General features: G+C 37.9%; 1 protein-coding gene across 1 annotated transcript; it reads right to left on the bottom strand.

Moving 5' to 3' along the window:
• Positions 1-2,015: 2,015 nt before the first annotated feature.
• LOC149044967 (uncharacterized) lies at positions 2,016-4,805 on the bottom strand. The gene is made up of 3 exons (XM_089207364.1): positions 4,469-4,805; positions 3,639-4,046; positions 2,016-3,407 (listed from the first exon to the last, which is right to left on the bottom strand). Exons 1-3 carry the CDS (start codon positions 4,595-4,597, stop codon positions 3,048-3,050), a joined length of 897 nt encoding a protein of 298 aa, XP_089063490.1. The 5' UTR covers positions 4,598-4,805; the 3' UTR covers positions 2,016-3,047.
• Between the last annotated feature and the right edge of the window lie 6,914 nt (positions 4,806-11,719).

The raw sequence follows: 11,719 nt of genomic DNA, 5'->3' as shown, positions 1-11,719 counted from the left end.
GTTTGCATGAGACTTTAAGCCTTTTTATTGAGTTTTTACTGATTATGGAGTTTATCCAGGGTCTAATTTAATCCTTCAGTGCTCCAGATTGTTTATCACGCGGTCTCTGTGCCGCTATCTCTTATAAAGCATAGGTGTGGTGTCAACTTCCGAGGTTAAGAAAAACCTACCGATTGAGCATATAAGTGCGCATGTTTTTTTTGCAATCGTAGTTCGTGAGAGTTAGATAGGGTTAGAGGTGAATTTTATCAGAGACAGAATGCTTTAGATGTTTTAGCAGCAAGGCATAATAATGAAAGAAGACGCTTTTGTGATCCAAGGTTCTTCGTGCCTTCCGCCCATCAAATTAGTTGAAGCTATAGTTTCCACTAATGTCCTAATAATTATCTCACTGAGTATCTAACTGAATTGGAGCAATAACGTGTTACATTGAGGAAATGGAAGATAGTATCATGGAGAAGCTTCGCCATACACCGATGGTCACTTTGCGCGAATGCTTTATGTTCCCCATGAAATATCTTCCTTTAAAAAATGACAAGTCTATTAACGTCCTTTATAGAACCTCGTAAGACTTATTGTCAGTTACCATGTTAAATAAGAATCTTAATAAGAAAACTGTCGAGCAAAATGATACTATACTCGCAATCACACACGAGTTAACACTCTGATATCCTTATCGGTTCACTAGTGAAGCACGTACCGAGTAATGTTTCATACGTATTTATTCGATTAAACGCCGCCCTCCAATAAACGCTGCATTTTAAGGCAAAAAAAATTAATGAACGCCGTCCTCGAATAAACCCCGCATTATGATGCGGCGTTTATTCGAATAAAAGACTCAACAAACGCTTAGCAGATTGATCGATCACTACTTATATAATTAGGCAATGATATGCAGGTTTTTGGTTCATCGCTATCAACCTGGGACTCCTTCGAGTGTCACATCGAAGATAGCATTACTTACGCAATTGCAGTCCTTGTAGCGGTGGACGACCATTGCTTCCATAGCTGTTGGAAATTCTTAGTGAACCAGACACAAGTCCTTTTAAACTAACTAGTTCTGATGTCAAGGAAGTATATCCGACATTACATCTTTTGGACTCGGTTTGAAGAGGACAGTAAGATTGAAATTGAATGATATTGATTCATTTGATATAGTTATGATACTATTGTTTGCAATAAATGAATTAGATTTAAATTTGGTTCTTTTTGCTCCGTTCTCGATTGTGGTGTAATAATTCATAAACGAGGCAGTGTTTTATCAGGTTTTCTAAACACGAGGAAGTTGGTGAAAGCAAGAGACCGAAGGCGGAGTGCTTTTTCACATTTTTGGTTGTTGTTTTTTTCAATTGGCCTATCAAAAGGGTTTGATTCATCATCACTAAAATAAAAAAATTACAAAAAAAAAAAACAAAACAGAAAAAACATCACGCATATAATTAATTTTTGCTTTCTATTGTTGCATTATCACTTGTGCATATTTGCCAGTCAGTGTGATGAATAATAATAATAATAATAATAATAATAATAATAATAATAAGAACTTTATTTCTCCTACAAAATGGATCAGCTAGTACACGAGTAAAAGTTGGTATTAACCCATGTGTAGCAAAGGAAGTTTCACATAAATTATGCGCGAAAATTTGATCATTATGCTTCTGATCATGACCGTCACCCATGGCATCGTGCCGAGAATTATGCTTAAATTTTTCTTTCTGTTCAATTTGATAATTCAAAATAATAGCTTTTAAGAACCCCTCGACCTTCCGCCCCTCCCCACCGTATTCCTATCACCAACAGGTAACACTTGCTAACAATAAAAGGCTTACCGAAGTTCAGAACACAACATTTTACTTAACAAATTCCGAGCAAGAAGAGCAGGAAAAGCAGGCCGTATTGTTGAAAACACTCAGGATACAGAATTCATCTCTTGGTAAACTGTGACATCAAGGGATTTTTATGAAGTCACTTACTATAACATTATGCCGGTATAAGTCATCTGACCCTAATCAGTGTTCTTTAGAGAGGGAAAATATTTATTGTGGCCTAAATCTTCTCTGGACTCACCTTGAAATATATAGAGCATTACTCAGTGCCACGAAAATAAGGAATTTAGCAGAGAAATGATAATTACAGATTTGGTCGATGAAGCTTGAAGATACATGTATACCAGAGTAAACCCTTTTTTCATAAATGAGCATAGTGACCCTCCGCTCCCATTTCAAAAACTAGCTTCTAGGAAGTTAGAAGGACACTGTGACAAACGCTTTGAGGTAAGTTCTAATTAATAACCGGAACCGCTAATTATCTGTCACTTGACTAGGTCGGTCGATCAATGAATAGTGGCTGAAATACTCAATTTTACCTTCAGAATGTTTGAGCACGAACAAATTGAAGCTAGTGATAGGCACTGCCTTCTTTGTACTTTTTTAAAAAGTAATTCTATATTAACATTAATGGTAATAATAGTACTAACAATTACAGTGATGATAAAAAAAATTATTAGGATATACTAAGACAGAGGATAGCGTTGAAATCGTGCTTGATTGGACACTCAAATTCTGCATTTTCTTTCTTATTCACCTCTAAGCAACGCGCGCGGGATTTGCACCAGAAATTATTGTAGTCATTGCAAGAATAAATGAGTGTTCTTTTTGTGCTATATTAACTCAATGTTTTAGTATATACTAATTTACTAAAACAACCATTCAACTCAGTGTGGGTGGCAAGTGCGGATATTTTCTTCCCCGTCTCGTAGCTCGGAAAATATCTTCCACCAGCAACCTCCACTTTGATAAATATTTGTTAGTGATAGACTAGCTATGAACAGTCTCTCCTTCTCGGTGAAGTCTGACTTGCAATTAAAAAAAATCAGTAACCTTATGAACTCAGATGCTGAAACCCTATTATCTCATACCCCAATCACAAAAAATGTAGGGAAAATGTTTAGTGAAAACGATGTTTGTGACAAAAAGTTAGAAAGCAAGGCCAGTTATGAAACAATAAAACATTGTTCACCATTCCTTTTATTAAAACGACAGAAGTAATCAGGACTGGGCTCTAGACACTTCCTCTATCATTATCCGTGATACTGATTGCCATCCAGTGAAAGCATCACCCAGTCTATTACCACTTGGACACTGTCCTACCCATAACTCCACAGTAACCCTGCCTTGTGGAATGTTTTCACAGTATCCCTCAAATGATCTGTGATGAAGCAGATCAGGATTCCCCGATAGCCAGTGATTGTACACAACAGCCTCAATTGTCATTGGTCCACTGCATTCATTTCCATTAAACTTAAAGAACCACCGATTGCATTTAGTTGAACTGCCATAGACTCTTGTATTTCCCTGGAATGAGACTTTTATAGCTGTATCAGACTGCAGCTTGTTGAATGAGCAATCCTATCAAAAATGCCATGAATACAGTCTTAGTGCGAAAAAAAAAGAAGTTCTATAATAATATTATAGGAAACAATTTTATGATGACCTTTTCCTGCTGCTAGCATGCACAGAATTGTTAATTGATATTTTTAGTTTGGCTGCATTTCTCAGAAGTCTCCTTCAGAGATGGCCATGACAATTCGGCTCTAACTCTTAATTTATTTTCATTGCATTTTCTAAATATTTCTGTACCTTAATCTTTCCACTATCTCTATTATCATTCAGATTTTTCCACACACACTGTTTCCAGTTGGTCTGTGACACTGCACTATTCACGATTTCTCCTTTCTCTCCTTTAGATCCCTGCTCTCCTTTCACGCCCTTGATTCCTGGCGGTCCACTGCTGCCACGTGATCCTTCGTCACCTTTCTCTCCTTTTATTCCCATCATTCCAGGTGCACCATTTTTACCAAGTGACCCTGCATTTCCTTTTTGTCCTCTTGTTCCCGTCATACCTCTCAGTCCCTTGACACCAGGCTCCCCCTTAGCTCCACCTTTTCCTTGTTGTCCTTGCGGCCCTGGAGCGCCAGGAATTCCCGGCATTCCTGGTATGCCATTCGATCCTGGAATCCCAGAAAATCCGGGAGCAAAAATGGATTTCTGAAAAAGAAGAAAGAACATATAATTATTGAATGGATGTACCGTACATCAAGAAACTGCTGTGCTATTTCGGCGGACATGTAAATATCAATAAACATCAGTGATGTTTATTGATATCTACGTGTCCGCCTCAGTAGCACAGCAGTTTCTTCAGAAGCTAATCACGTTGGGAATTTAGCTTCGTTTTAGAAGAAACAGCGCGGAACATTGGATGATCTCATACCGTTGTGGAGATATTCCTAAAAGAAAACTTTTTCAAGCAATTTCCTCCTTTGTCTTTGAGACTCATGATTGATGAGGGATTTGTTTTTTGCTTAGCTTGGTAGACATGAATTGTAAACTGAGGTATGACAAATGAACGCTTCATCAAGTACATGCGATTTCGTAGTAAATAATCGTGGATAAAGTATGCTTAAGAATACCTCACATGGGTCTTTGTCAGCGCCAGCTTGAGGATTCTGTTGTTGAGGACTGGTGGTTGTTCCCACGGAACTTACTCCTGTTTTGGATGAGAAAAATAACAATACAGCGAGGATCAGAAGTTTCGGCATACTCCGATGGTTACTTTGCGTGAATAGTTCGTGCTCTATGACTGAAATATATATCTCCTTATGTACTCGCCTATTTATATCCTACCGAATTTCATTATAAAATAACAACCTTAATTAAAAAGCGCTGGAGCTAAATGATAAGGATGTCTGAAGCTACTTGAACTCGCACACCAGGTCAACAACTTGACTGTGATATCCTTATCAGTTCACTAATGAAGCACGTACTGACCAACAGACCAATGTTTCACTCATGTTCAGGAAATTACGCAGAAAAATCTGGGCCACAAAATCTACCTACTCGGATCAAACAAGAAATATTGAGAATAAAAGGTCGATATGGTCTGTGATATGATGTTCATTAGTCCTTAGCTCGATTTCGGTATTCATGTTATTGGATCCATTCTAAAATAGTATAGACATTTGCAAATGCCGCATGTTAGACTCAAACTTATCATGAAGTGGTGTGTTATATTTTGTCGACATTTCAATGATAGTACAAATTGCAGACCCGTCTCAATGATATTAAATTTAACTGAAACTTTAATGTGTTTGATTGAAGAAACAGGTGATAGCACCCATAAGCGAACGGGTCGGGGGAGCTGGGAGGCTGTCAACCCCCCACCTCTCCGCCTCCCAAATTTTAGGCAACTCAGATTTTTCGGGCAGCAAAAGAAATTTTGGCAAAGCCAATTTTTACAAAAGTTTCCATGTTTCTTTTCGTCTTTTTTTTTCTTTCAAAGAGACAATTATTAATTTAAACTTAAGTAGACGTGGTAAAGCCAGTTAAATTCGTCTGCGGACTGTGAGTGCTGAGAGTAATTCTGAGCAACACTTATAGTCTGTGCCGATATCTTTAGGGGATGACGGTCGATGTCATCTGCACACATAACCATTCAGACCTTACGCTAGTGTCGTAGTCAAGAAAGTTCCAACAGCGTATGGCAGATAGTGTCAGCAATGAGTCTTACAATTAAGGACTAGTAAACCAGTTCTCAGTTTGAATTACGGGAAACCAGGGCACTCAGACAAACGCCATCGCGCAGCATTCAAGACCTTGTAGGTGATCACGTGCAAACGCAGCTGACACCGTAATCGCACCACCGGATGAACACTTACTATGCGTCCATCGGCAAGGTGCTGACCGAGCTTGAGCCCAGGTTCAGTGCAAAAGAACAGGAAATAATCTGTGCTTTGGGAAATATCTGTCACAGTGAAACACCGGATAAAGAAAGCTTCTTCCGCGATGCTAAATTTTACAAAATCGACGACGAGATTCTGGAAGTTGAGAAGAAAATGTACGCGGCTTTCGTCTTGTGCGCGGATAAGGTCACATGACTGTTTCAGAGATGTTTAGGGTAATGCACGAGAATGATCTATTTGATACATTCCCTACCTGCTACATCGTGTTCCACAGATCTATCATTCAGTCCGTAGCCGGCGCTGATTGAAAACTTACCTCTGTAGCACCATGGAGCAACAACGTGTCAGTAGCATCTCACTTATTAACATTAAAAGGGCATATGGCAACTCTGTAGTCAAAAATAGATCGTATTATGGATATCTCCAGCCGTCGGAATGGCAGAGACAGCTATACAATTCTTTTGACGTGTGTTTTGGGCTCATGTGATATTTTAATAGGAAAAAATATATTTATTTCGTATGTAGGCCTATGTTAGTTTATCATATGACCCTTCTTCCTCTTCGACTGTTTCATAAAAATTTCGGCAACTTTCAAAATTTTTTTGTGCAAGTGGTTCACTCCCTCTCCTCCCCTCCTGGCAAAAAATGGCACGAACCGGCCCCACGATAGCATTGGTTTGTTTGACCCACCATTAAATATCACAGATAACAGTGCTGTAATTAACAAACTGCGGCGGAATAAAAGCAGTCAAGCCTTTAGATGTTCTGGAGAGTGTTTCTGTGGACTCTGAACGCCTGATATCATGTGGTCGATTACCGTGTTCATGCTTGTATTGAGGCGATGAGATATATTTTCATCTCCAAAATCTACTTTTGTGTATTAATGGTACAAGTTGCAAACTCGTGTTGTGAAGTTAAAATTAAGAACGATATTTTCTACGAGACTTAAAGGTTTTTTTATCAGCGTTAGGGTCACATCTGTTACTGTTATCGGATAACGAAATTAATCTTTAGAATGTAAGTCTTCAATGCTTCAGATAATTTTTTACAAAATCTTATGTGCCGCTATCTCGCTGGAATGAATAATTAGACTGCAGCTTGTTAAATGAGAAATCCCATAAAATATGCCGAGAAGACAGTCTTAGTGGAAAAAATATGTTATATAAGAATGTTACAGGAAATAATTTGATGATGACCTTGTACTTTTCCTGTCTGCTTGAATGCGCAGAATTGTTAATTGATATTTTTATTTTGGCGGCATTTCTCAACATTCCCTTTCAGAGATGGCCATGACAAATTGGCTCTAACACTTGATTTTATTTCACTGCATTTTCTGGATATTTCTGTTCCTTAATCTTTCCACGACCTCCATCATCATTAAGACTTTGTACCACGCATACAGTCTCCAGTTGGTCTGTGACAAAGTAGCATTCACGCTTTGACCAGCCGTCTGACTGATATGAAATTTATCTAAAACTTTAATGTGTTTGATTGAAGAAACAGATGATATAGCACCCATAGGCGCCGAGGGAATTGGGGGCTGGCAACACTCCCTCCTCACCCCCCCCCAAATTTTGGGAAAATAGTGTCAGTAATGGGTCTGAAAATTACGAAGTGGCCCCTGCACCTATGATATCATTGGTTAGTTTAACCCGTCATTTAATATCACAGATACAGAAACAATTAACAAACTGCGGCAGGATAAAAGCGCTCAAACCCTTAGATGTTCAGGAGACTATGAAGCGCCTGATATCATGTTTATTTGTTCTATGGTCTATTACTGTACTCATACTTACATTGAGGCGGTGAGATACATTTTCATCTCCAAAATCTGTTTTTGTGCATCAATGGTACAAATTACAGACGATTTTTTTTTTTGTCTCTCTTTGGTATGTTCTCGGAAGTGATGTTTCTACTAATTACCACTGTTTTAGGCGTTTCATTTATCTACAAGACTTAAAGGTTTTTTTTATCAGCGTAAGGGTCACATCTGTTACTGTTTTCGGATAACGGAATTTATCTCTAGAATGTGAGCCTCAATGCTTCAGATTATTTTTCACACAGTCTTATGTGCCGCTGGAATGAGACTTAAATAGCTGTATCAGACTGCAGCTTGTTGAATAAGCAAGCCCGTTAAAAATGCCGAGAAGACAGTCTTAGTGCAAAATAAGAGTGTTGTAGGAAAAAAATTTTGACGATGACCTTGTACTTTTCCTGCCTGCAAGAATGCACAGAAATGTTAATTGATATATTTGGCGGCATTTCTCGAAAGTCTCTTTCAGATATGGCCACGACAAATTAATTTATTTTTTATTGCATTTTCTGGATATTTCTGTACCTTAATCTTTCCGCTATCTCTATCATCATTCAGATTTTTCCACACACACCCAGTTGGTCTGTGACAATGTACCATTCACGCTATTAAGTCGTTTAAATATCACAGATAACAGTGTTGTAATTAACAAAATGCTTCAGGATAAAAGCGGTCAAGCCCTTTGATGTTCAGGAGAGCGTTTCTGCAGACTCTGAAGCGCCTGATATGGTCGATTACGGTATTCATGCTTATATTGGGGCGGTCAAATATATCTTCATCTCCAAAATCTGTGATATTGTATTATTTGTACAAATTCCAGAACTGTGTCGAGAAGTTACAATCGAGAACGATATTTTTGTATCTCTTTTGGTATGTTCTCCGAAAGTGATGTTTCTATAATTACGACTATTTTAGGTGTTTCACTTTTCGAAAAGAGTTAATGGTTTTTTATCAGCGTCAGGGTCACATCTGTTTTTTTCGGAGAATGGAATTTATCTCTAGAATGTAAGCCTTGAATGCTTCAGATTATTTTTCACACAGTCTTATATGCCGCTATCTCGCAGAAAGCACGGGTGTGGTGTCAACTTCCAAGGTTAAGAAAACACAACCAAGTGAGAATATCTTTGCATATCTTTTGGTGATTGTAGTAAGCTAGGGCTAGAGTTGTAGCAGCGAGTTTGCTCAACCTATTTCCCACAAACGTTCAAATACTTGTCAAACTTAGCATCTAATTAAACTGGCGTAATAACGTGCTTTATTTAGGAAATAGGTGATAGCACTCATCAGCTTGACTCCTTTTTCAGATATCACCGATAACAGTGTTTTAATCAGCAAAAGGCAGCAGGAAAAGGCGGCCAAGCCCTTAGATATTCAAAGAGGGTAATTTTATAACTGTGGTACTGCGTCAGTGAGGGGTATTACAAGACAATTTGTTTTTATCAACTGAATTGATAATGTAAATTGACCATCGTAAAGAGTTTCTAAAGCATTTCCCACGTGAACCTTCATTACCTTTATATCCTTTTAACCCCATCATTTCAGGGGCACACCGGTCACCACGATCCCTTGACACCAGGCTCTCCCTTAGATCCATCTTTTCCTTGATGTCCTTGCGGCCCTGGGACGCCAGGAATTCCCAGCATTCCTGGTATGGCATTCGACCCTTGAATCCCAGGAAATCCGAGAGGAAAAATGGATATCTGGAACCAGAAAAACATATACTGATTGGGTGGAAAAAAAAAAAACAACAACGAAAGAAAACAGTTTTAGTGAAGATAAATTTCATATAACGATACTAGGGAATAAATTGAAGATATTTTCGGTATTTCCTTTCTTTGATTGTTCCACTGTATTAATTATCATTGCTTTCCACGCGCAATGTTTCCAGTTGGTCTGTGACGCTGCACTATTCACGATTTCTCATTTGTCTCCTTTAGATCCCTGCTCTCCTTTCACACCCTTGATTTCTGGCGGTTCACTGATACCACGTGATCCTTCATCGCCTATATCTCCTTTTATTCCCATTATTCCGGTTGAACCATTAATCTAGTTATACATTTGTCAGGTTTGACCAACGGTGCCAAGTAACCCTTAATTTCTTTTTTTCTCTTCTTGTTACCATCATCCCTCACGGTACCTTGACATCGGGCTCTTCCTTAGCTCCCCACAAAATACTCAATTTTTTAACCTAAAAATTTGTAGTTTTCGCTCCTCATTTAAGTTTGTGTCGATGCAGTCATGGCACCAACCAATGAGAGGCAATATTAACTATTATTACTGGACGTCTTGGCTTTTTAGGACTTTTTCGGGTGTTTTTGTCTTCGTCTTTCAAATTATTTGTCTCTTTGGCTTCATCATAAACTCCTGAATTTTTGTTTGGTTAAGGCAGAAGTATAAATACCACTCACAAGTTTGGGCTGTAACGAAGGGATTCCTCTTGATTCTGCATCCTGTTATCCGCGATTGCGTTAAGGTTTAGTCGTGAATCAGGGGAAGCATACAAACACACCCACCAGACTCATAAGCTTATCGTTCTTTGACTTCTTTCTTGTTTACAAGAACGTTATGCGTAGTAAGTAGTAAAGAGACCAGCGGTTAAAAGTTCCAGGTTTTTAGTACCTCAAAATGCTGTCTTTCAACATAGCGGCCGTTTGAAATTACAGCAGGCTTTTTTTACCTTTGAGCATTCCATGTTTCAAGAAAAAAAACCATTAAATGGCCCATTGCTGTAGCTGGAATTGAGCCATTTATGATGAAGATTTGCAATGGAAAGGAAAGTTTTTGTGAGTATGCTGAACTATAATTAATCTTGTACGTTGATCTGGTAAAAGTACTGTCTTCTTTTATTTATATATTTTTTAATTAATCAATGCGTTATCAACAGTACGAACAAATTTTAATTTAAGTGGGTCATTATTTTTTGTATAATTCTCCATATGAACTATTTTTGAAACTGTTTGAAAGGGCGCTGTTGATTTTTCCTTTCGTAGTCGCAAAATGACTGCTTTAGATTTCCGCACAGCTCCATACTTCATTATGCATACAGTACTTGGATAATGGAAATAATGGCGTAAAGATTAGACAGTCGCTGTGACTACGGCTTTGTTTTAAAGTATAGGACTTCAGCCACCATCAGAAACGTTGGCATTTGCAAAGTGGGAAAAATTGAAATTTTTTTGAAATCTTTAAATTTTAAATGTTTCCTTTAATTTTAAATTGTCTTCGATAGAGATTTGCTACAAAAATTAATCAGCTGACGCAAAAGGAGAAACAGAAACTGTCATTTCTGACGGTCATACTTTGTTAACCCTTTTACTCCCATGAGTGACCAAAACAGAGTTTCTCCTTACAATATCAATACAATATTAAGCAGAAAAGTGATGAGGATATATCAAAATATCAAGAAGCAATTGTTAGTTGATCCAATACCAAGTTCTCCAAACTCACATCACATGAATTGTATGGCAGACAGTAAAGAGAATTACTAATGAGATCTTGGGAGTGAGAACATTAACCAAAAAGTAGACAAATGAAGATCAAACCTCTCACCTGTATGTCCTACAGATGAAGTTTATTTCAGAAAAGAGTTAGAAAGATGTCTAGAAAGAAGAAAACAAGAACAAAAAAGCACAAATAAACAGCAGAGTGTAGAACCATAAATTTTGAGGATGCCTGCTGGGGTATCGTGGCCTCAATATTTAACTTTCTTTGCAGTCAGTTTAGAAACTTGCCCGGCAGGTAGTCATGTGGTGCACTTGTACTACAGACGAAATCTGGTGAGATTGTTTTGTTGTCTTTGTTTTGTGATTCATGAACTTAGGAGATCCTGGCTGGATAAACTACTCTTTGATTTACCAACATTTCGGCAAGGTTTCCTTTGTAATTTTTTGCACCTCTAAAACAAAACTTGTCTGAAAGATCAGCTTAGTTGTGTTCGTTTGTAGTGGAGAAACTTGACTCTCTATTCTTAAGATTTGCTTTTTTTAATTCTCCCGAGCTGCTGTATATATTAACATTTGTTATAAAGCTTAGAGAATTAAAATTGTACCCATTAAGCTAAATCATTTGTACTACTTGCTTACTGAATGATGCAGTGGAGTTATGGAGAGAAATTCCACATTAATCACTTTTTGGGATTGGTTGTATGTTTCACTGATTGTCAATAATTA

The sequence above is a fragment of the Pocillopora damicornis genome, chromosome 5 (genome assembly GCF_964200805.1).
Source record: "Pocillopora damicornis chromosome 5, jaPocDami1.2, whole genome shotgun sequence".
Taxonomy (NCBI): Eukaryota; Metazoa; Cnidaria; class Anthozoa; order Scleractinia; family Pocilloporidae; genus Pocillopora; species Pocillopora damicornis.
The sequence above is the reverse complement of the archived record's forward strand: the minus strand, read 5'-3'. Positions and strand labels throughout refer to the sequence as shown.

Coding starts and splice junctions, on each gene's coding strand:
- LOC149044967 (XM_089207364.1), bottom strand. CDS start 4,597: ATGCCGAAACTTCTGATCCTCGCTGTATTGTTATTTTTCTCATCCAAA. Junction 4,047..4,468: donor CTGACAAAGACCCATGTGAG/GTATTCTTAAGC, acceptor CTTCTTTTTCAG/AAATCCATTTTTGCTCCCGG. Junction 3,408..3,638: donor GAGATAGTGGAAAGATTAAG/GTACAGAAATAT, acceptor CATTTTTGATAG/GATTGCTCATTCAACAAGCT.